This window comes from Aethalodelphis obliquidens, unplaced genomic scaffold (genome assembly GCF_003676395.1).
Source record: "Aethalodelphis obliquidens isolate GAN/ISIS:26980383/991018 unplaced genomic scaffold, ASM367639v1 scaffold3, whole genome shotgun sequence".
NCBI classification, from domain to species: Eukaryota; Metazoa; Chordata; class Mammalia; order Artiodactyla; family Delphinidae; genus Aethalodelphis; species Aethalodelphis obliquidens.
This window is the reverse complement of record NW_020837947.1, coordinates 59,906,343-59,926,957: the sequence shown is the minus strand read 5'-3', so window position 1 is coordinate 59,926,957 and position 20,615 is coordinate 59,906,343. Positions and strand designations below refer to the sequence as shown.

Genomic DNA, 20,615 nt, shown 5'->3' with positions numbered 1-20,615 from the left:
TTCGTTGTCCAGTGGAGATTGGTTCCACTGAATCTTTCGATTCAACAAGCCAAAAAATGCCCAAAGTTTTAATATTCCTTCCCTCCTGCTACTCAAAAGGCAGTCCTTTCCCACAGCTGAGCCCAGCCCCGCTTCTATGTTTTGAATCCTATCTTTCTTCTCAGCAGCCTTTGACTATTGGTTGTCTCTCAGCTGTGTTCTGGAGACACAGCTGTGCTTCCGTTATTCTCTCTATCCGCACGAGTTTTACACCTCTAGCCAAGACCTCTTTCTGAGCTCCAGGTCCTGTACCACGCCGGCGCTTGTCCTCAGGGTCCCAGCCCTGAACATTCTGTGGACTGTGTGTTAGGTCCATGCCCCCCACTGCCACAGGATCAGAGCATTTGCTGTTACCCTACCTGGAAAACTCTGCTGTCCCCATTTTGCCTTGGTAACTTGTTCTCATCCTTCAGCCTGCAGCTCCAGCATTACTTCTTCAGGGAGGCCAGATTATTTTATTAAAGTGTAAGTACCTTGCTAAACTGAGGGTTCTGTGAGGGCTGCTACAGAGTTTGGTTTGTTTACCATTTTATCTCCAGTGTCTGGTCCAATACCTGGCACAGGATGAATAAATGTTTGAGTGAATGAAGGAAGGAAGGAATGCAACAAGACTATCCATTTATATTTAAGTTCCTTTCCTTAAGCATCCATTTGTAATTAACTTGCATAGTCTTCATTATTTCTTGGTTATTCGCTAAGCATAGCGTATTTTCTTTGCTTATTATTTTGTCCATTGTTATTAATTGCTAGCATTAATTTTAAGGTATTTACAAATTACAAAGTGTTCTATAAAAAATAAAATTAAGTTCCATGCTGGGTTTTTTTTTTTTTTTCCTGTACGTGAGCCTCTCACTGTTGTGGCCTCTCCCGTTGCGGAGCACAGGCTCCAGACGCGCAGGCTCAGCGGCCATGGCTCACAGGCCCAGCCGCTCCGCGGCATGTGTCATCTTCCCGGACTGGGGCACGAACCCGTGTCCCCTGCATCGGCAGGCGGACTCTCAACCACTGTGCCACCAGGGAAGCCCCCATGCTGGGTTTTTTCCCACAGCCTGTCTGCTTAAATAAATAAGATTGTTTCAATATTAATGTATTTAATTTGTATTAAAATACTTTGACTGTGGAATTGAAGTGATTAGGGCACAGTTTATCAATAGACTGAACTGAGATAATCATGCATAATCCTAGTACTATCAGGTTTTTTGCCCAGTCCTTTTCTTTTTTGTGTAAAGTAATCTATTTAAGCAATGAGGATCTCTATGCTACTTGACTGTGTTTGATATATAAGTATATAATACCTTATGGGTGAGCTTACTTGAAAACTACCTGCATATATTTTGTATATCTAAATACTAAGTAAACATTGATATAGAAATTGACTTGAATTTTTACATTTGAAATACAGATGTTTAAAAACCAGACAGCTGTTTTGGAATTCATGTCTTGCAAACTGACTGAACTCAGTCAAAATTTATGCTATAAAAAATGAGAATCTGAGAGATTTCTGTGATCAAAAATCTTCACTATGAACTTGAAATAGTGATTTGCACTAACACAGTGCTTCACTGTGAGTGAGCTGTACCATGTTATGAACATTATGTTCTGCATTTGACTTTTTAGTTTTTACCATCAATTCCAGAATGAAAGTTAAAGATTTGAAGTCATGAATAGTCCTGTCCTTGAGACCTCATTTATTTATCTCCCTGTTACTGGATGCTGACATTTGGCCAATCAGATGGTTGCTCCGTGGCATCACTAAAAAGCAATTTCTTGCTCAAGGAGTCTGGGACTTCCCATGTTGTACCTGGCAGAAGCTGGGTCCTGTGAGATTCAGGAACAGCCAGGCTAATTGGCAACCTGATGGGGTACCTGAAACCCTTCTAGAGTTCAGGTGGAAAGAAATGAGGAACACATCCCCAGGGAACTTTTAGACTGTCCCGTAGAACCATAGTGCGAAGTATATATATAATTTAAACTTTTCAAGGAGACACATTTTTTAAAAAGTAAAAAGAAACAGGTAAAATGAATTTTAACAATATATTCTGTTTAACCCAGTATACCCCCAATATTATCAGCATGTAATCAATATAAAAATATTAATGAGATATTTTTGCATTCTTTTATTTCACAGTATGTCCTTGACATCCAGTGTACATTTTCCACTTACAGCACATCTCAATTTGGACTACACACATTTTAAGTTCACAATAGCCACATGTAGCTAGTGGCTATTATACTGGACAGTGCAGTTCTAAGGAATTCCACAGAAGAAAGGGTATTGGGGTTGCCTTGAGGAAGCCAGGTCACCCTCTTGCACCCACTTGTGAATTTTGAGGTGGCATTATTGCTTCCATGGAAGACCTTTCCCAATATTAGGATGACACACAAGTCTGTATACCCTCGGGAAATGTGACTCCTGTTGTATGGAGTTTTTTGTTTGTTTGTTTTCTTGGTAATTTAGGAAGTTTTAGGAATATACTTTTCCTTTCTTCTTCGTTTCCTAAATAATGGAGGGACATTGCTCTAAGGTGGGAGGTTTAGATTGCTAATTTGTATAATTTTGATGCCAAGGGAGCCGTATGCAAGGATGTGTCTGCTTCCCATTCTAATTTAGACATGGTTCATGAGTCTTTGAATCACCTCCTCCCTGGTTTATAATTATTGGCTTTATCACATTGGCCTATGGCTTTCCAGCTGTGTTCTGTGACCGCTTGTGCCTTAACACTTTTTGCAGATTTACATCTGAGAGTTGAGTGGGAAGTTTCAGAATACAGTAATGACCTGTTGATTAATAAGCCTTTATTCCTTGCCAAATGTTGGAGTATTTGTTTCTGCTTTTAAGGAGTCCTAACATATTGGTTCCAAAATATTTGGAATCTTGTGCCAAGTGTTGCCTTAAATATTTAGCATGCTGTTTTCTTTAAGCTTGAATATTTCAAGCCCAACTGAATGATACTGTGAAATTGTGCATCATCACAATTGTTTCAGAGCTGAGCCCTTTATTCTTTGCCAAATTTCAGTTTACAGCTGCTCTTTCCCTGGCAAGATTTATTCGCTGTCTATAGATATCTGAAATGCAAATACTGATTCAGTCTTAATAATAAGGACATGAATTGTGGCTCTATATTTGGGAAATGAGTAAGGAAACATTATAAGCAATTATTTTAATGTATTCTTCTGTTCCACTACAAATGAAATTTCAAAATACATTTATGTAGCATTTAAGGTGATATTAAAAGGGAGAAAAGTTATGAGAGTTTTAAATAAATGTATAAGTAAAATCTATTTTCTCTCCCCAAACTTATCTTAGTCAGTGCAAAGATAAATATTTTTGAAGCATGATTTCAAACATTTCCTATCACTATCTCATGTTATATTAATGTGTATTATTTTTCAAAGGTAACTTTGATTTTGAGATTAACTATGCACAATCTAAATATAAAATTAATATGGACTTTGTGATTTTTTTTTCCCCCAGCATAGATTTTTGAGATCTTCTTTACAGATTATCATTTTTTGGTTTTGTTTCAGGTTTTGTTTGTTTCTTTTATTTATTTTTTATTTTTTATGTTTAAAATTTTTTTGGCCACGCGGCATGTGGGATCTTAGTTCCCTGACCAGGGATCGAATCTGTGCCCCCTGCATTGGAAGTGTAGAGTCTTAACCGCTGGGCCGCCGGGGAAGTCTCTGTTTCTTTTATACTTTAAGCAGGAGGACAAATTACATTATTATGTTCATGGTAATAGGTTCTCAAAATGCCTAATCTTGCACCATCAGGTTTCTTATCTGTGAAATGGAGATATTAGTACCTGCCTCATAATGTTGTTATGAAGATTAAATGAATTGATAATTGTATATCGCTAAGAATAATTCATGGAACATAGTAAGGGCTTTGTGTTTGTAAAATATATAAAAATGTCATCCTTTTAGGAAGGATTTTTCAAAGACTATCCTAAAGCTTACTTAGCTGAGATAATATTTCTATTACTGTTCTATTCCCTCATTTCTTTGAGCTATGCTAATTAATCTCCATTCTAGCCTTTGCCTAGCAATTTGTGTGTTATTTATGCTTCTGAGTGTAGTTTTCAATTACTGACTTTAAAAGTCTGCCTGTAGCTAGAGCTGCTAGATGAATATTCGATGACAGTAACCATTTCAAAACTCACTGCTGCATTTCAACTGAAAATAATCCTCCCACCTTCCCACGAGAACTTACTATATCATCATCTCCTGTCAAATTTATTTTTTCTTTCAATAGTTCTGACATTTTTGAGGCTCCCCAGTCGAAAGTGTCCGATAAAGCTTACTGGCTGCACTCTGGCATTTCCCGGGAAGCATTTGGTTTACTTTAAGGTGATTTATGCTGAACCGTAATTTACCAGCCAACTGGCGGCACAACCGTGCAGGCTCGGCTGGTGGCGACTCCCGGGCTCTCCTGAGAGGCTCTTTCACATTCAGAGGAAGGAACCGGATGTCGAGTTATCAGGACGGGAGAGACAGTGCTCGTTCATCCTTAGGGCAACCTTACTCGGTTTCAAGAAGAGTCGCAGGCCAGAAATAGAGCTTGATGGCCCTTGCTCTCATTCTGGGAGTAACTTATGACTGGTGCAGCTCACTCATTTTAGTCCAGTGTCGGTTCTGAGATTCTAGAGTGCCGTGGAGATTTTCATGTATCTAAGCTGGAATTGTTCATAACTATCCACAAATTCCGCTTGCATTTGGTGTTTATAGCATTACTTCTACATTATTATAGGAAGATCTGGTGTTTCACCCAAGAGTTTTGAAAGGATATGGGATGAATATTTTAGATTGGGGTAGGGAGTGAAGGGATAAGTTTCACAATGGGTAAGTTTAGTAACTTCACAAAATAGAGCAGAAAATAGATTGCACAGTCATTCATAAGTCTAATATGAAGATGACACAAGATATTGCAGGCTAATAAGATAGATATATTTTACTTTCAGCCTTAAATTTTTTCTTTACAATGGATCTCTTTTGATGTTCTCCTGGTGGTGCATAATTTCCTAAGTTTAATAATAAGCCACTATGGTTTAATTAATGGCCTTTTACATGAAATGGTCACTGGTAGCCTTTTTTTCCTCTAACTAACATCTGCTCAGTTTCATTTTATTTATTAATGGAGTATTGTGTCTTGTGGGGAGACTGAGTAAATTCTTCTCTGGTGAGCCATGCAGTGGGTTCTGTGCTAGAGCAGTGCATGGCAAGTTCTGAGCTTGTGCTAACCCCACACAGGTGGTACAAAGCTAGAAAAGGAATCAGAGAGCTAGGGAGGGGGTCCCAGAGTGGAAGGATTTGCACACATATTTACACACATCTAGACACACATCCAGAAAAAGCTTTGCACTCAGAGATATATACATACTGAGGGGACAGGGGCCCAGAAGCAGAGGCTCACAGGCCTGCAGACATGGGCCAATACACAGACACAGATGGACACACAACAAACACAAATTCTCAAAGAGAGGGACCAGTAGGAAGGAGAAAGAAATCCTGTTGGGGGGCGGAAGAGAGAGAATTAGAGAAAAAGAAAGCAAGAGGATGGTGGAGAAAAAGACAATGAGGACTACAGACACTGGAATCCACACTCCCTGAGTTGCTCTTGAAGGAGGGAGGGAGCCTGGGGGCGGCTGGGCTAATGAGAGGAACAACATTAACTGGATTGCTCTCTTCACTCTCCTCCTCGCAGTATTCAAGAAATGCTGACAGGCCAGAGGCTCTGCCACTCAGAATCTCACACTGATAGCGTCCTGGCAGCGCTGAATCAGCAGAGAAGTGACGGCATCCTCTGCGATGTCACCCTGATTGCTGAGGAACAGAAATTCCACGCTCACAAGGCAGTCCTAGCAGCCTGCAGCGACTACTTCCGGGTAAGTCAAGGTAGTTTGTTTGTTTATTTGTTTCTCTTAAGATATTAATAAACAGAGGATGACAGTTTACCTGAACTGTCACACAATCATCAGCCAATTAGATAATCGTCCCCAGAGTTGTGAATGTTGGGGGGTTTTCCTGGTCAGACTGAGATTGGGGCCCCATTGGGATCCTCCCTGGGCTGGACACCTGGATGTCCCTCCAGTGGAGAGCAGAGCTCTCCTTTGCATCTGAGCTGAGGGGCGTTTGACACTCTACCACCAAAAGAAAGCGTGGCATTGTAGTGCACCATAATGGGGGTGCAGGCTGAGGACAGGATGTTTCTGGTTTCAGGATCAGAAGGACAATCTGTAAGACAATTTATTTCTTAAAAGGTCTCTAAATATATGTAGTGTTTCTAATTTTTTATTTTCTATGGAAGTTCTTGTCCTGGAGCTTTCCAAGTCTCTGCTCCAGGGACAGAGATGGAATTGACCTAAAGGATATTTGTGGTTGACGCACAGGTGCCTGTTTAGCTGAAGACGTTGTCTTGTTAAGTAGAACTTTGGAGTTTGATTTCCAGTGGCTAACGATATGTGATGATGTGTTTGTTGTTTTTTGAAGGTGAGTGTATAGTATGGTTTTAGCTAAATTTAATTTAATTTAGTATTTCCTACGATTCAGGTCATGGACAGAGGACTTTATATACATATCTCATTTAATCCTCACAGCAATCCATTTTATAAACACATGCACATGCTATAAAAATCACCATTTTACATGTAAGGAAACTGAATCTCAAAGATTAGGTAATTTGAGGTAACTCAGAGGTTAAGTAATAAGTCACACAGTTCCGAAGTGGCAGATCTACAATTGAAATCCATGTCTGAATCTTAACCAGCATTCCATTCTACCCCTTATATGGATATAAGAAAGAAAATTATGACAATTAATAACCAGATTTTTTTGAAGTATTAATTTCTGAATATACATGATTTAATTCTTATTTAATTTTTTCAATGTTATTTCAGTTAACTAGTGATTAGGTAAGAAATTCAAAACATAATAGTATACAATCTCTATATAAATTAGAATATAAATTTAATTGTGAATTAAAAAAACTTTCTCTTACCAAAGTCTCAAATGATACAGAAACCAAATCCAGCCTGGGGCAATTTTTTGGTTTGATTTGGAAATTTTCAATAGTCACCTTGTATTTTGATGTTTAAGAGACAATATCAACTGTACTCAATTGCTGACTAGCAGTTAAAGAGAATTTTCAAAGATGCCAAATCGTAAAATAAAGATTAAAAAAAGTTTTAAATGTGATGAAACCTGGTAATGTAGAAGATAAAGAGGTAATTACAGGGCTTCCCTGGTGGCGCAGTGGTTGAGAGTCCGCCTGCCGATGCAGGGGACACGGGTTTGTGCTCCGGTCCGGGAGGATCCCACATGCCGCGGAGCAGCTGGGCCCGTGAGCCATGGCTGCTGAGCCTGCGCGTCCGGAGCCTGTGCTCCGCAAAGGGAGAGGCCACAACAGTGAGAGGCCCGCGTACTGCAAAAAAGAAAAAAAAAAAAAGAGGTAATTACTTAAAATATCTATCTAAAATTAAAAGTAGGGATTTACATAATTCTAAACTGCAGAAATGAAGTGGAGTATCTGTAAAGTGACCTTCTAGTTTCATCAATATAATGTACATTTTATACACTCTCACATTGTCAGGGATTAATCTTCCAGAAAGCTTATATTATTTGGAGGGCTTTTGAAACAACATACTTTGGGTTGTTATATATAACATGTGCACATTATAAAATACAAGTTTTTTCTTCTTGTGGACCATAATATAGACCTCTTGGTGCTTGGCTTCTCTCCTCCTAGGTCTCTGTGGGTTGGATTTTGAATTTAATTTGGGGTTTGATTTTGTGCATGTGTGTATATGAGAGAGAGAATGTGCAAGTGAATGCATACATGTGAGCACTGAAGAGCATTTTATTTGCTGCTGGCATTTAACGATGTTTGCAGCTATTCCAAGTTATTCACCTCTTTTACCACAATGCCCCTCATACTCTGATAGGTCGTGCACAGAGTGCCTCCTTTAAAATACTGGTGTTATAAAGCCTGTGAAGAAAGCTTTATTATTCCCGTTCTGTAGATAAGGAAACTGAAGTGCAATATGTTTAAATAACTTGCCCAAGGACTGCCAGATATTAAGTAGGAGAGCTGATTTTCACACACCAGAGCACCTGTCTCCTTGAGTACCAAGTTGTGCTTTTTCCACTGAACCATGTGCCCTGCTGGATTCATATGCAGTCCCTTCAATCTCATGACCTGCTTGTGAGGTGAAATTTCAGTGACTTGTGTATTAATTGTTCAGATGGAGAAACCAAGACAGAGTTGGAACTCTTGGCACTTATCTCTTTTCTAGGCATTGTGATAAGTGCTGAAGTTATAATATTTAACCAGACATAGGCTGAACCCTATGGAGCTTGTAATATAGTCACTATACTGGACATTGTTTTTGCCGTATACCCTGTATCTTTTGTTAGCTTTTGTCATAACAAACCACCCCAAAACTTAGAAGCTGGATGGTAGCTCCTCTGGTCTGCCAGTTTCTCTGATATATGCTGGACTCATTCTTACGTCAGCGGTTAACTGGAGAGTTGCCTGGAGACTGGATGATCTGAGTTGACCTTGTTTACCTGTCTGGTGATTGGTAGGCTTATGGCTGGAGTTGTAGGGACACTGGGCATGTATTTCTCACAAACAGGCTAGCCTGGGCTTTTTCACATGACAGCTAAATTCTAAAAACAGCAAGAGGGCTATCTTCAATGCACAGGTGCTTTTCAAGCTCCTGTTTGTGTCCTGTTTACTAATGTCCCATTGGTCAAGCAAGTCACGTGGCCAGGCTGAGTCAGTGTCAGTGAGGATACCACAGGGCATGGATGCAGGCAGGGGAAGAATTTGTTGCCATTTTTGTAACCTACCACTGTCAAGAACTGTCAAAGATTTGTGATTTATCCAAGTTGGAAACCAGCAATTTAGTCTATCACTGGTTCAGAGATGCTGCTAGAAGACGTGAAACTCTTAAGTCACACAAAGTGGGTTGGATCATTGAGGATCATTGAGCTTAGGGAACCTGAATCTTTTATAATGCGTAGGAAACACGTCTGTCCTTTGCTCTGGAAGAAAACATTATTATACTGGACAGTAAGCATGCCTACCCTTTGCTCTGCAAAGAAACATTCTATCTCTGAGTAAACAGAACTGCTCTTTGCTCTGAAGGGAGATATCACTCTGTCATCAAGGCCATTTGCTATAGAAACATCCCTGAAATGAGAGTTCAGAACAAGGACAGTCAGTGCCTCACTCATAATACATGCAGAAGTGCAAGAGACCCATGCCTTAAACTAGAATTATGTCTGGCTTCCTTGTGTCTTACACTCTACCACACTGAAACATCTAGAAACAGTATCCTGTCTGAGTAATTTCTGTATCTCTCACAACACTTATAATGTTGCCTCAGGCTTAGTAAGTATGAATGAAGAAATGTTTTCTAATTCTCAGAGAATTCCATGTGTATTTCAATTTTTTAACATCCTGCATATAAAATATGCAAATTATTCATGGATTTTTCTTTCTAGTGTGATCTGTTCAAATTAATTAGGTAGTCTGACCTAAATAGATGTTTGTACTCTGTATTCTGATATCTGGCAGATTATATTGAAGCTAAAATAATTGTGGATGGCACAAGTTTTGTGTAAACTGTTCCTTTACATTGATCTGAGAGATGGTATCAGCTTTTCTTGCTTAACATATGAATAACGAACAGTTGAGCACAAAGTACTGTGGATTCCTGTGATCATCAGCATTTTAAATGAAAGGGCTAAAACACATTCTTCAGCCAAGTAATAATGATTTAAAAAAAAAATTAAATTTAGGCTTAATATCAGCACAACATGGTGTTAGTCAAAAGCTATAATTGTGTTAGACCAGGGGCTTCTTTTGTAAGAGTAAAGCAGTGGTGGAAGGAAGAAAGGGAAGAGCTAAGCGTCAGATCTGAGTTTGAATACAGTGGGAGGGACCATATCTCCCTGTTTGCTATTGTTTCCCACAGTCCCTGACAAATAGTGGATGCTATTCTAATTAATATCTGTTGGGTTATTCACCCTCTTCACTATTTATTCTTTGAGCATAGGCAAGTCATTTGACTTCTGTAAACCTATGTTTTTTCATCTGTAAATTGGTGATCATAGAGCATAACTCTCAGAATAGGTTGATTCAGAGATTAGATTGAGATAAGGTACATAATGCACTAAGTGCTATATCTGATGCACATCACACCTTCAGTAAGCATTATCTGTTTCTCTCCTTGGGCTAACTTGGGATCCCTGGTCATGCTCTGTCTGGCCCTTTGTGGGAAAAGAAGACTGCTCATCTTTAGGCTCATCTGGTTGCAGACTCCCTCACCTTTTGATGGGTCAGAATAGCGTTTTGGATTCATCCTTTTCCATCTTGACATTTTCTGAATCTGATACCCCCTTCCTTCTTGCTTAGAACATTCTAGTAGCCACTTAACTTTCTCCTCCTCTGGTTGTCCCTTGACAAACCATCGCGCAGATGACTGTATGGTGAACTTTCACCCCCCTGCTCAGGTCCCCCAGAGCTCCTCAAGGCCTTTCTGCCAGACCCCCGGAGTGTGCCTTCATGCTGTGTCATTATCATTCATCCTCATCTGTGTTCTCCCATCTGTTCATTTGATCTTGCAGCCATAACTGTTCTCCAAACACTCTCTTCCACCTGAGGGCCTTTCCACCTCTCAGCCTTGCTAATGACCATTCCTTCTACCTTAACCTCCTACTCACCTCTTTGTCTACCTTGTCCATCTTCCAAGGTTTATCCCAGCCAACAAGTGTGAAGTCTTCCACAAAGCCTTATCCTGTCCACCCTCTGCCACCTCTCTAAATTCATATGCAAGGTCCCTCTTTTCTGAAGCATTATAACTGTAGCTTGTCTCACCCACGGAATTAAAGATCAACAAAATGAAAGAGCAACCTACAGAATAGGAGAAGATATTTGCAAACCATATATCTGATAATGAATTAATATCCAAAATATGTAAGGAGCTCATAAAACTTAATAGCAAAAACCCACATACTGTGATTAAAAAATAGGCAAAGGATATTAACAGACATTTTTCCAAAGAAGATATACAACTGGCCAGCAGGCATATGGGCATGCTCAACATTACCATCAGGGAAAACCACAATGAGAAATCACCTCACACCTACTAGGATGGCTATTACCAAGACAAGAGATAAAAAATGTTGGTGAGGATGCAGAGAAAAGGGAACCCTTATACAATGTTGGTGGGAATGTGAATTGGTGTAGCCACTATGGAAAACATTATGGTTTCTCAAAAAATTAAAACTAGAACTACCATATGATCCAGCAATCCCATATCTGGGCATATAAAAAAGGAAATGAAATCAGGATCTTAAAGAGACATCTGCACTCCCATGCTCATTGAAACAGTATTCATAATAGCCGAGATATGGAAACAACCCAAGTGTCTGTCCATGGATGAATGGATAAAGAATACGTGGTGTGTGTGTGTGTGTAACGGAATATTATTTACGCATGAGAAAGAAGGAAATCCTGCCATCTGCAACAACATGGATGAACCATGAGAACATTATGCTAAGTGAAATAAGTCAGACAAAGACAAATATTGTATGATCTTACTTACAGAAACAGAGAATAGAATGGTGGTTGCCAGGGGCTGGGGAGTAGTTGAAATGGGGAGATGTTGGCAAAGGGCATAAACTTCCAGTTATAAGATGAGAAAGTTCTAGGGAATCTAATGTGCAGCAGAGTGACTGTAGTAAATAATACTATACTTGTAGACTTGAAAGTTTCTAAAAGAGTAGTTCTTAGAAGTTCTTAGTACATACACACAAGAAAAGGTAACTGTATAAAGTGACGGATGTGTAACTAACCTTATTGTGGTAATCATTTCACAATATATATGTGTACCAAGTCATCACATTGTATGCCTTAAACTTACACAGTGTGTTGTGTTAATTATATCTCAATAAAGCTGGAAACTTTTTTTTTTTTTTTTTTTTTGCGGTATGCAGGCCTCTCACTGTTGTGGCCCCTCCCGTTGTGGAGCACGGGCTCCGGACGCACAGGCTCAGCGGCCATGGCTCATGGGCCCAGCCGCTCTGCGGCATGTGGGATCTTCCCAGATCAGGGCACGAACCCGTGTCCACTGCATTGGCAGGCGGACTCTCAACCACTGCACCACCAGGGAAGCCCCATGGAAACTTTTTTTAAAAAGGAATTCAAGATTGACACTGATGAATTGAAGATTATACACTGATGTGTATAAAATTGATGACTAATAAGAACCTGCTGTATAAAAAAAAAAAAGGAATTGAAGATGTGTCATGTGTTGCAGTCCCTTTCACCAGTGACTTCTCTGAAAGTGACTGACTAGCTGAGGACTAGTGAAGTCCGTCAGAGTACTGTTGAACAGAATTGAATGAGGAAGTATTAAACCAGAGGTAGCAGGAGGAATTAGAGGCCTTATGATCTGGAGTGTATGTGAGAAATGGGATGAGTCAGCCTCTTACCCTTTTCCCTGTGGCAGCCCTGGGCAGTGGGCCACCCTGTAGCTTCTGGAGGCTGTTGTTTACCATTTGCTGTCTCCAGCTTCAATCTCCATGAATGCCTGTACTTTCTGACCAAGGAAGCAGATGTCTTGACTGTCTCACATAGCTTTGCATATGCGATGACAAAGTGATTCAAATATGACATTTTGGAGAGTTAAATATTTGACCATCACTTTCCACTAGAGCCTGAGTGTGCTCTGCCTATGTAATTTTTAGTTTTGAGAAAAGAGGATAAAGCCCATGATAATAAAAAAAAATCTGTGTTCCCTGTATTTTTATAATCATACTCTCCAGTCACTATTTGATTAAAATTGCATTAAAGGCTATTAAATGAGTATATAATATATAGTTACAAATAAATGTTTTAAAAAAAATTCAGTAAGCATTTGTTACATACCTACTGTTTTCTAGATGCAGAATGAATTTATAGTCTGGTAGGCGATACAGACAAGTGAACAAATAACTATAGTGTAGTGTAATTATATTAACAGTTTGGCTGGTGTCGGAGGTCTTGAACCTTGTTTTTATACCTCTTCCTCTCTCTGGCACTCTCAATCAATAATAACTACCACTAATTGAGTATTTACTGTGCTACAGACACTCTAACCACTCTATGTGTATCAGTTCATTTCATTTTCTAAAGAAATCTGTAAGACAGATGGTATTACTATTAAGTATCACCATCATCATCTCCGTTTCAAAAATAAAGAAATGGAGATTGATGTTAAATAATTCACATTAGGGGCATGGAAGCAGTCAAGTAAGAGCTGATGGAGGCCTGACCTGAGGCTGGAGAGACAGGATGTGTGTGAGGAGTGGTGAGGGGGAGGGAGATTGGGCGGGTAGTAGTAGGTAGAATACACAGGACGCTGCGTGGATGGTGAGGGAGAGGAATGAGTGAGGGGCTTCCCTGGTGGCGCAGTGGTTGAGAGTCTGCCTGCCAATGCAGGGGACACGGGTTTGAGCCCTGGTCTGGGAAGATCCCACATGCCACGGAGCGACTGGGCCCGTGAGCCACAGCTACTGAGCCTGCGCGTCTGGAGCCTGTGCTCCACAACAAGAGAGGCCGTGATAGTGAGAGGCCCGCGCACTGTGATGAAGAGTGGCCCCCGCTTGCCACAACTAGAGAAAGCCCTCGCACAGAAACGAAGACCCAACACAGCCAAAAATAAATAAATAAACTCCTACCCCCAACATCTTCTTTAAAAAAAAAAAGAATGAGTGAGCTCCTGGCCGGTGGGAGCAAGCGGGTGCTCACCCTCACTGCAGACCGGAGGTGTGGATGGAGCTGGGAAAAGGGCAGCCGCAAGGCATTTTGAAGGAATCAGTACCATCGAGGGAGCAAGTGTGGAAGGCTCTTGAGGGGCGGAGCCAGTGCCTTTTTTTCTTTTCTGGTCCTTTGCATGCCCTGCGCCAAGTGCAGTGCCTGGAGGCCCACAGACCCTCAGTATTCATTCTCCCCTGCTGCATCTGGCTGGAACAATTTCCTGCTGTGTCACATGCGTGGGGCCTTCCCAATCTCCTCCTCGAATACCCATTACATGTACTGTCTGTTTTACCCATTAGTTCATCTTATTTCTTAAGCAGGTTTCTTACAGACTTGAAGGTAGTAGCACTGCTGACAGTAAACATATAAGTGTTGGGTTCAGGCTGTCTCTTATTTGGTGGTTTTAGAGACTCTTGGTGAACATTTCTGATGTTCAGAAATCATATGTAAGACATATGACATACTGTGTTCATCACATTGAGGATATACAGCAACATACCATTGACAGTTATTTGCTTCCAGCCGCCAAGCCTGCAGCCTCCTGCCTTTTTTCCCTGCCTGTTCCTGAGCCTTCATTGATTTTGTGAGCTCCCAATAAACTATATTTTTGCTTAAACAAATAAAATTAAGAATAAAAATAAATGTACATGAAATACTGTCAAATGCTATCTATGTAAATATTAAAGGACTCTGAATAGTCCGTTTTTGTCTTTTGTTCAGTCACCTCTGCCACCGCTTTCTTCTGGGAACCTTCTGAGCAGTTGCTGGGCTTGATGCTGTAATGAGGTTCACTCTTTTGATCCATAGGACTGTTGTCACAAGCTGATTAGTACAGTCCTCAAAAATTAAACATTAGCTGGGAGTGATTCAAAACTAACCTCCTTTTCAGAAAAAAAAGAATAGGAATAATAGTAAAATAACCCTCAAATCCTTCAGTACATATAGTAATTAGTTTTAGTTTATCTTTTTGATGGGTACTGTGAGCATAATAAATATCTACTACTGCCTTAAAAAGCAAAGCATTACTCTACAGTTACTTAAATTGGTACCTGAATACCACTAAAATTAAATCCCATGATGTTCAGTATTTTCCATAGTCAGTTTTACACTGACCTGTCCTGTGATTAATTACTTTGCTTGAGGCCAAATGAATACTACTGAGTTCTGTGGTTATTGGTGTTTATGCTGAAACAGCAGCCTTGGTAATTCTTGCAAATTTGCACACTGCTGTGTTCTTTCCTTTCCCCAGCTTCTGCATTATATGTATCAATCACAGAGGCACCAGAGTATCATTTTCATAGTGCATTTGACTTATGCATTATATGGTAAACTGATTATTGTTTTCCATCAAATGAATACTTGTTTTAACATTCAATGTTATCATATTTATTTATAGAAATAATTAAAAAGTAGAGCAATGTCTGTTAGGAATTAAAAACTATGGCTAAAGGCTGAGGTTTTACCAGTATTGAAGCTATTGTCAAGAACCTGCGGGGTGGGGGTAGAACTCTTAAAGAAGTTTAAAAAGACCAATGGGCAGATTCTACTGGGCAGATTATGAAGAATACCGGAAAGTGATTCAGATATATGATGCTTTTAAAATGTACATTTCCTTTTTTGTTTGAGTTTTGATAGCAAAACCATCAAGGAAATAATTTATTTTCAGGTTGTAGTTATCTGTTTTCACTACATTGGATTGGATTTTGGAATGCAGAACTCCTGGCAATAGGAAAAGGCAAAAATCCAATATTAGGACCATTTTATCCCTGTCATATTCTTTTTCTCATGATAAATTTAATTCACTGTATGCAACTATGAAATAACTAACCTTTAACATTTTTTATTTTTCATATTTTTAAATGTTTCCATTTTAATTTTCTTAGGTTTTGCTTAGTATTTAATATTTAATTTTATTTAATATTTTTAACACAGTAACTATTACTACTTCACAAATCAATGTGCTTCTTTATTACTTCTTAATGTGGTAAGAACAGATTAACTCTATAGCTGACAGTAGTGCCAAATGATGCACATAATTCACTACTTTCTCAATTCCATAGGTATTTACTGAGCATCTACTATATGCAGAAAAGTTTGTGCTTGATGTTGCAAGGGGTACAGAAAACATCAATACTCAGCTTCTGCACAAGAGGTGAAGGTTGAGACAGATCTTGGTAACATATGAGATTGCACATCAAGAGGGAAAAGAGAGAGCAGAAAAAAACGTCTGTGGTTAGGACCTAAAGGATGCCTTTAGTCAGGTGGCAGAAAGAGAATGAAAAGATGGCCAAGGGGACAAAAAAGGAAAAGTCAAAGATATATAAAGATAACTACCATGTACATTTTAATCAAAGTGCCAAAATTAAAGGGTTTCAAGAGATTGGCATTTTCTGCAGAAGATCAAGGAGAATGCAAAAGAATTCACTGTTGTTGAAGATGTTGGTCTCAGTAGTGTGGGAAAGGAAGCCAGAATCTAAGGGGTGATGTATAAAAATATTGATCAGTGCTACTCGAGGTCCATGGACCAGTGCCAGTCTGTGAAATGCTTGTTAACTATCCATGCTAATAATCTGCTGAATGTTAATCATCTACATCATGAAATACTGTGTTAGTTCAGCTGCCAGTTTTTCACAGGAAGCCTTTCTCAAGAAGCTAGTAGTGAGTTTGTGTTCTGGCAGGGACTTTATACCTTGTGTCTGATGGATAAGTAGCAATTTGAAGACAGTCTACTTTGAAGAGCAATGATACAGATAATAGCAGTGTAGATATATACACCATTCCATTTTTATTTTTTATCCAGCTTTATTGAGATGTTGTCATATAACATTGTATAAATTTAAAGTATATAACTGTGATGATTCGATACACCTATACATTGTGAAATGGTTACCACAATAAGGCTAGTTAACACATCCATCACTTCACATAGTTCCCTTATTGTGTGCGTGTGATAACTATTAAGATCTACTCTCTTAGCAGCTTTTAAGTCTACAATAAAGTGTGGGTTAACTGTAGTCACCATGTTGTACATTAGATCCCCAGAACTTACTCATCTTATAACTGGAAGTTTATGCCATTTGGTCAATATCTCATTCCCCCCAGTCCTCAGCCCCTGGCAACCAACATTCTATGATAGGTTTCTATGATTTTGAATTTTTAAGATTCCTCTTATGGGTTGGCCAAAAAGTTCGTTCAGGTTTCACAGTTACAGAAAAACCTGAACGAACTTTTTGGCCAGCCCAATGTAAATGAGATATAGCATTTGTCTTTGTCTGATTTATTTCACTTAGCATTATGCCATCAAGGTTTATCCATGTCACAAATGGCAGGACTTCCTTCTCTCTCATGGGTGAATAATATTCCCTGGTGTATATGTACCACATCATCTTTATCCATTTATCTGTAGAAAGACATTTAGGTTGTTTCCATGCCTTCCCTATTGTAAATAATGCTGCAATGAACATGAGAGTTCAGATATTTCTTCAAGATCCTGATTTCATTTCCTTCGAATATACACCCAAAAGCGGGATTGCTAGATCGTATTCTATTTTTAATTTTTTGATGAATGTACTGTACTGTTTTCCATAGTGGCTGTACCAATTTACATTCCCACCAACAGTGTACAAGGTTTCCCTTTTCTCTGCATCCCCACCAACACTTGTTATTTCTTGTCTTTTTGATAATAGCAATCTTGGCAGGTGTGAGGTGACTTATTGTGGTTTTGGTTTGCATTTCTCTGTTGTTTAGTGATGTTGGACACCTTTTCATGTACCTGTTTGCCATCTGTATGTCTTCTTTGGGAAAATGTCTATTCAGATCTTCTACCCATTTTTAAATTGGGATTATTTTTTATTTTTGCTGTTGACTTGTATGAGTTGTTTTTTTAGTTTGCATATTAACCCCTTATCAGATATATGATTGCAGATATTTTCTCTCATTCTATATCTTGCTTTTTCATTTTGTTGATGGTTTCTTTTGCTATGCAGAAGCTTTTGAGTTTGATGTAGACCCACTTATTTATTTTTGATTTTGTTGCGTTTCCTTTTGGTGTCAGATTTTAAAAATTATCACCAAGATTGATGTCCAGGAGCTTACTGCCTATATTTTCTTCTAGGATGTTGACAGTTTTTGTCATGAAAGGATGTTGAATTTTGTTAAATGCTTTATCTGCATCAATTGAGATGATTATATATTTTTTTATCTTTCATTCTGTTAATGTGGTATATATCACATTTAATTTGCATATGGTGAACTATCCTTGCATCTCAGGGATAAATCCCACTTGATCATGGTGTATCATCCTTTTAATGTTCTGTTGAATTTGATTTGCTAATATTTTGTTAGGATTCTTGCGTCTATATTGATCAGGGATATTGGCTCGTATTTTTCTTTTCTTGTAGTGTCCTTATTTGGCTTTGACGTCAGGGTAATAATTGCCTCATAAAATGAGTTTGGGAGTATTCCCTCCTCTTTAGGTTTTTGGAAGAGTTTGAGAAGAAATGGCATTAATTCTTTCTTACATGTTTGGTAGCATTCACCAGGGAAACCATTTGGTCCTGGGCTTTTCTTGGTTGGAAGTTTTTTGATTACTGATTCAATCTCCTTGTTCATTATTGGTCAGCTCAAATTCTATTTCTTCATAATTCAGTCTTGGTAGGCTGTATTTATAGTAATTTATCTATTTCTTCTAACTTATACAATTTGTTGGTGTGTAATTGTTTATAGTAGTCTCTTATGATCCTATGATCCTTCGTATTTTGTGGTATCATTTATAATATCTCCTCTTTCATTTCTGATTACATGAACTATGGTACCTCCATACAATGGAATATTATTCAGTGATAAAAAGAAATGAACTATCAAGCCATGAAAAGACATGGAGGAACCTCAAATCCATATTACTAAGTGAAAGAAGCCAGTCTGAAAGGTACTTAACTATATGACTCCAACTATATGGCATTCTGGAAAACGCAAAACTATGGAGATAGTAAAAAGATCAGTCGTGCCAGGGCCTGCGGGGAGGGAAGGATATATAGATGAAGCATAGGTGATTTGGGGGGCAGTGAAACTGATCTGTGTGATACTATTATGGTAGATACATGTCATTATACATTTGTCAAATTCATAGTGTACCTTAATGTAAGAGTACTTTAAGAGTGAAGCTTAATGTAAACTGCAGACTTTGGTTGATAACGGTGTATCAATGTTGATTCATCAGTTTTGCCACACTGGTGAGGTATGTTGATGCGAAGGGGTTACGTGGAATTCTCTGTACTTTCTCCTGAGTTTTGCTGTGAAGCTGAAACTGGTCTAAAAAATAAAATGTATTAATTTTTTAATGAAAGAAAAAATACTACAGGTACCTCACTGCTTTCTCATAATTGTTTTATTGTTTCCTTTTTGCATTGAGTGAGCAATTAGATTGTGAAAATGAAACCTACCCCTTAGGGGAATAGTCAGCTTTAATATATAATAAGTCATGATTCTAAGAATAGCAGGAATGGATACGTTAAGATGGCGAGCAGCACTCTGCACATGATCTGACTTGTTCTTGCGTTAAAGGGCGTTGCCATTCCTCTGCGCAGTGTCCTGAGCACCTGTGTATGCAGGACATTGTACTGACTCTGCTGCTAGAGAGTGGTGCAAATTCCAGTCTGAGTTCGACTTGGAAGGCAGGAGACTGATGCCCCAGCTAAAAGACAGGCAGCAAGAAAGAATTCTTTCTAACTCAGCCTTTTATTCTATTCAGGCCTTCAACTGATTGGATGAGACCCACCCTCACTGGGGAGGGCCATCTGCTTTATTCAGTCTGCCAATTCAAATGTTAATCTCTCCTGAAATGGAACCCTCATATACTGTTGGTGGGAATGTAAATTGATACAGCCACTATGGAAAACAGTGTGGAGGTTCCTTAAAATACTAAAAATAGAACTACCATATGACCCAACAATCCCACTCCTGGGCATATACCCAGAGTAAACCATAATTCAAAAAAACACATGCACCCCAATGTTCACAGCAGCACTATTTACAATAGACAGGACATGGAAGCAATGTAAATGTCCTTCAGCAGAGGAATGGATAAAGAAGATGTGGTATATAGGAAAAACACTCTGACATAAACCACAGCAAGATCTTTTTTGACCCACCTCCTAGAGTAATGAAAATAAAAACAAAAGTAAACAAATGGGACCTAGTTAAACTTAAAGGCTTTTGCACAGCAAAGGAAACCATAGACAAGACGAAAAGACAACTTTCAGAATGGGAGAAAATATTTACAAATGAAACAATGGACAAAGGATTAATCTCCAAAATATACAAACAGCTCATGGAGCTGAATATCAAAAAAACAAACAATCCAATTAAAAAATGGGCAGAAGACCTAAATAGACATTTCACCAAAGAAGACATACAGGTGGCCAAGAGGCACATGAAAAGATGCAAATCAAAATTACAATGAGGTATCACCTCACACTGGCCAGAATGGCCATTATCAAAAAATCTGGAAACAGTAAATGCTGGAAAGGGTGTGGTGAAAAGGGAACCCTCCTGCACTGCTGGTGGGAATGTAAATTGATACAGCCACTATGGAGAACAGTATAGAGGTGCCTTAAAAAACTAAAAATGGAACTACCATATGACCCAGCAATCCCACTACTGGGCATATATACCCTGAGAAAACCACAATTCAAAAAGAGACATGTAGGGCTTCCCTTGGTGGTGCAGTGGTTGAGAGAACGCCTGCTGATGCAGGGGACACGGGTTCGTG

At 39.0% G+C, this 20,615-nt stretch overlaps 1 protein-coding gene across 1 annotated transcript in view; it reads left to right on the top strand.

The window, feature by feature from the left end:
* The window catches only part of KLHL32 (kelch like family member 32), a 268,165-nt gene that overhangs the window by 83,597 nt on the left and 163,953 nt on the right, over positions 1 to 20,615 (top strand). Inside the window, exon 4 of the mRNA XM_027090215.1 lies at positions 5,744 to 5,924. Coding sequence (XP_026946016.1) covers positions 5,744 to 5,924 — 181 coding nt within the window. The remainder of the gene's footprint in view (positions 1 to 5,743; positions 5,925 to 20,615) is intronic.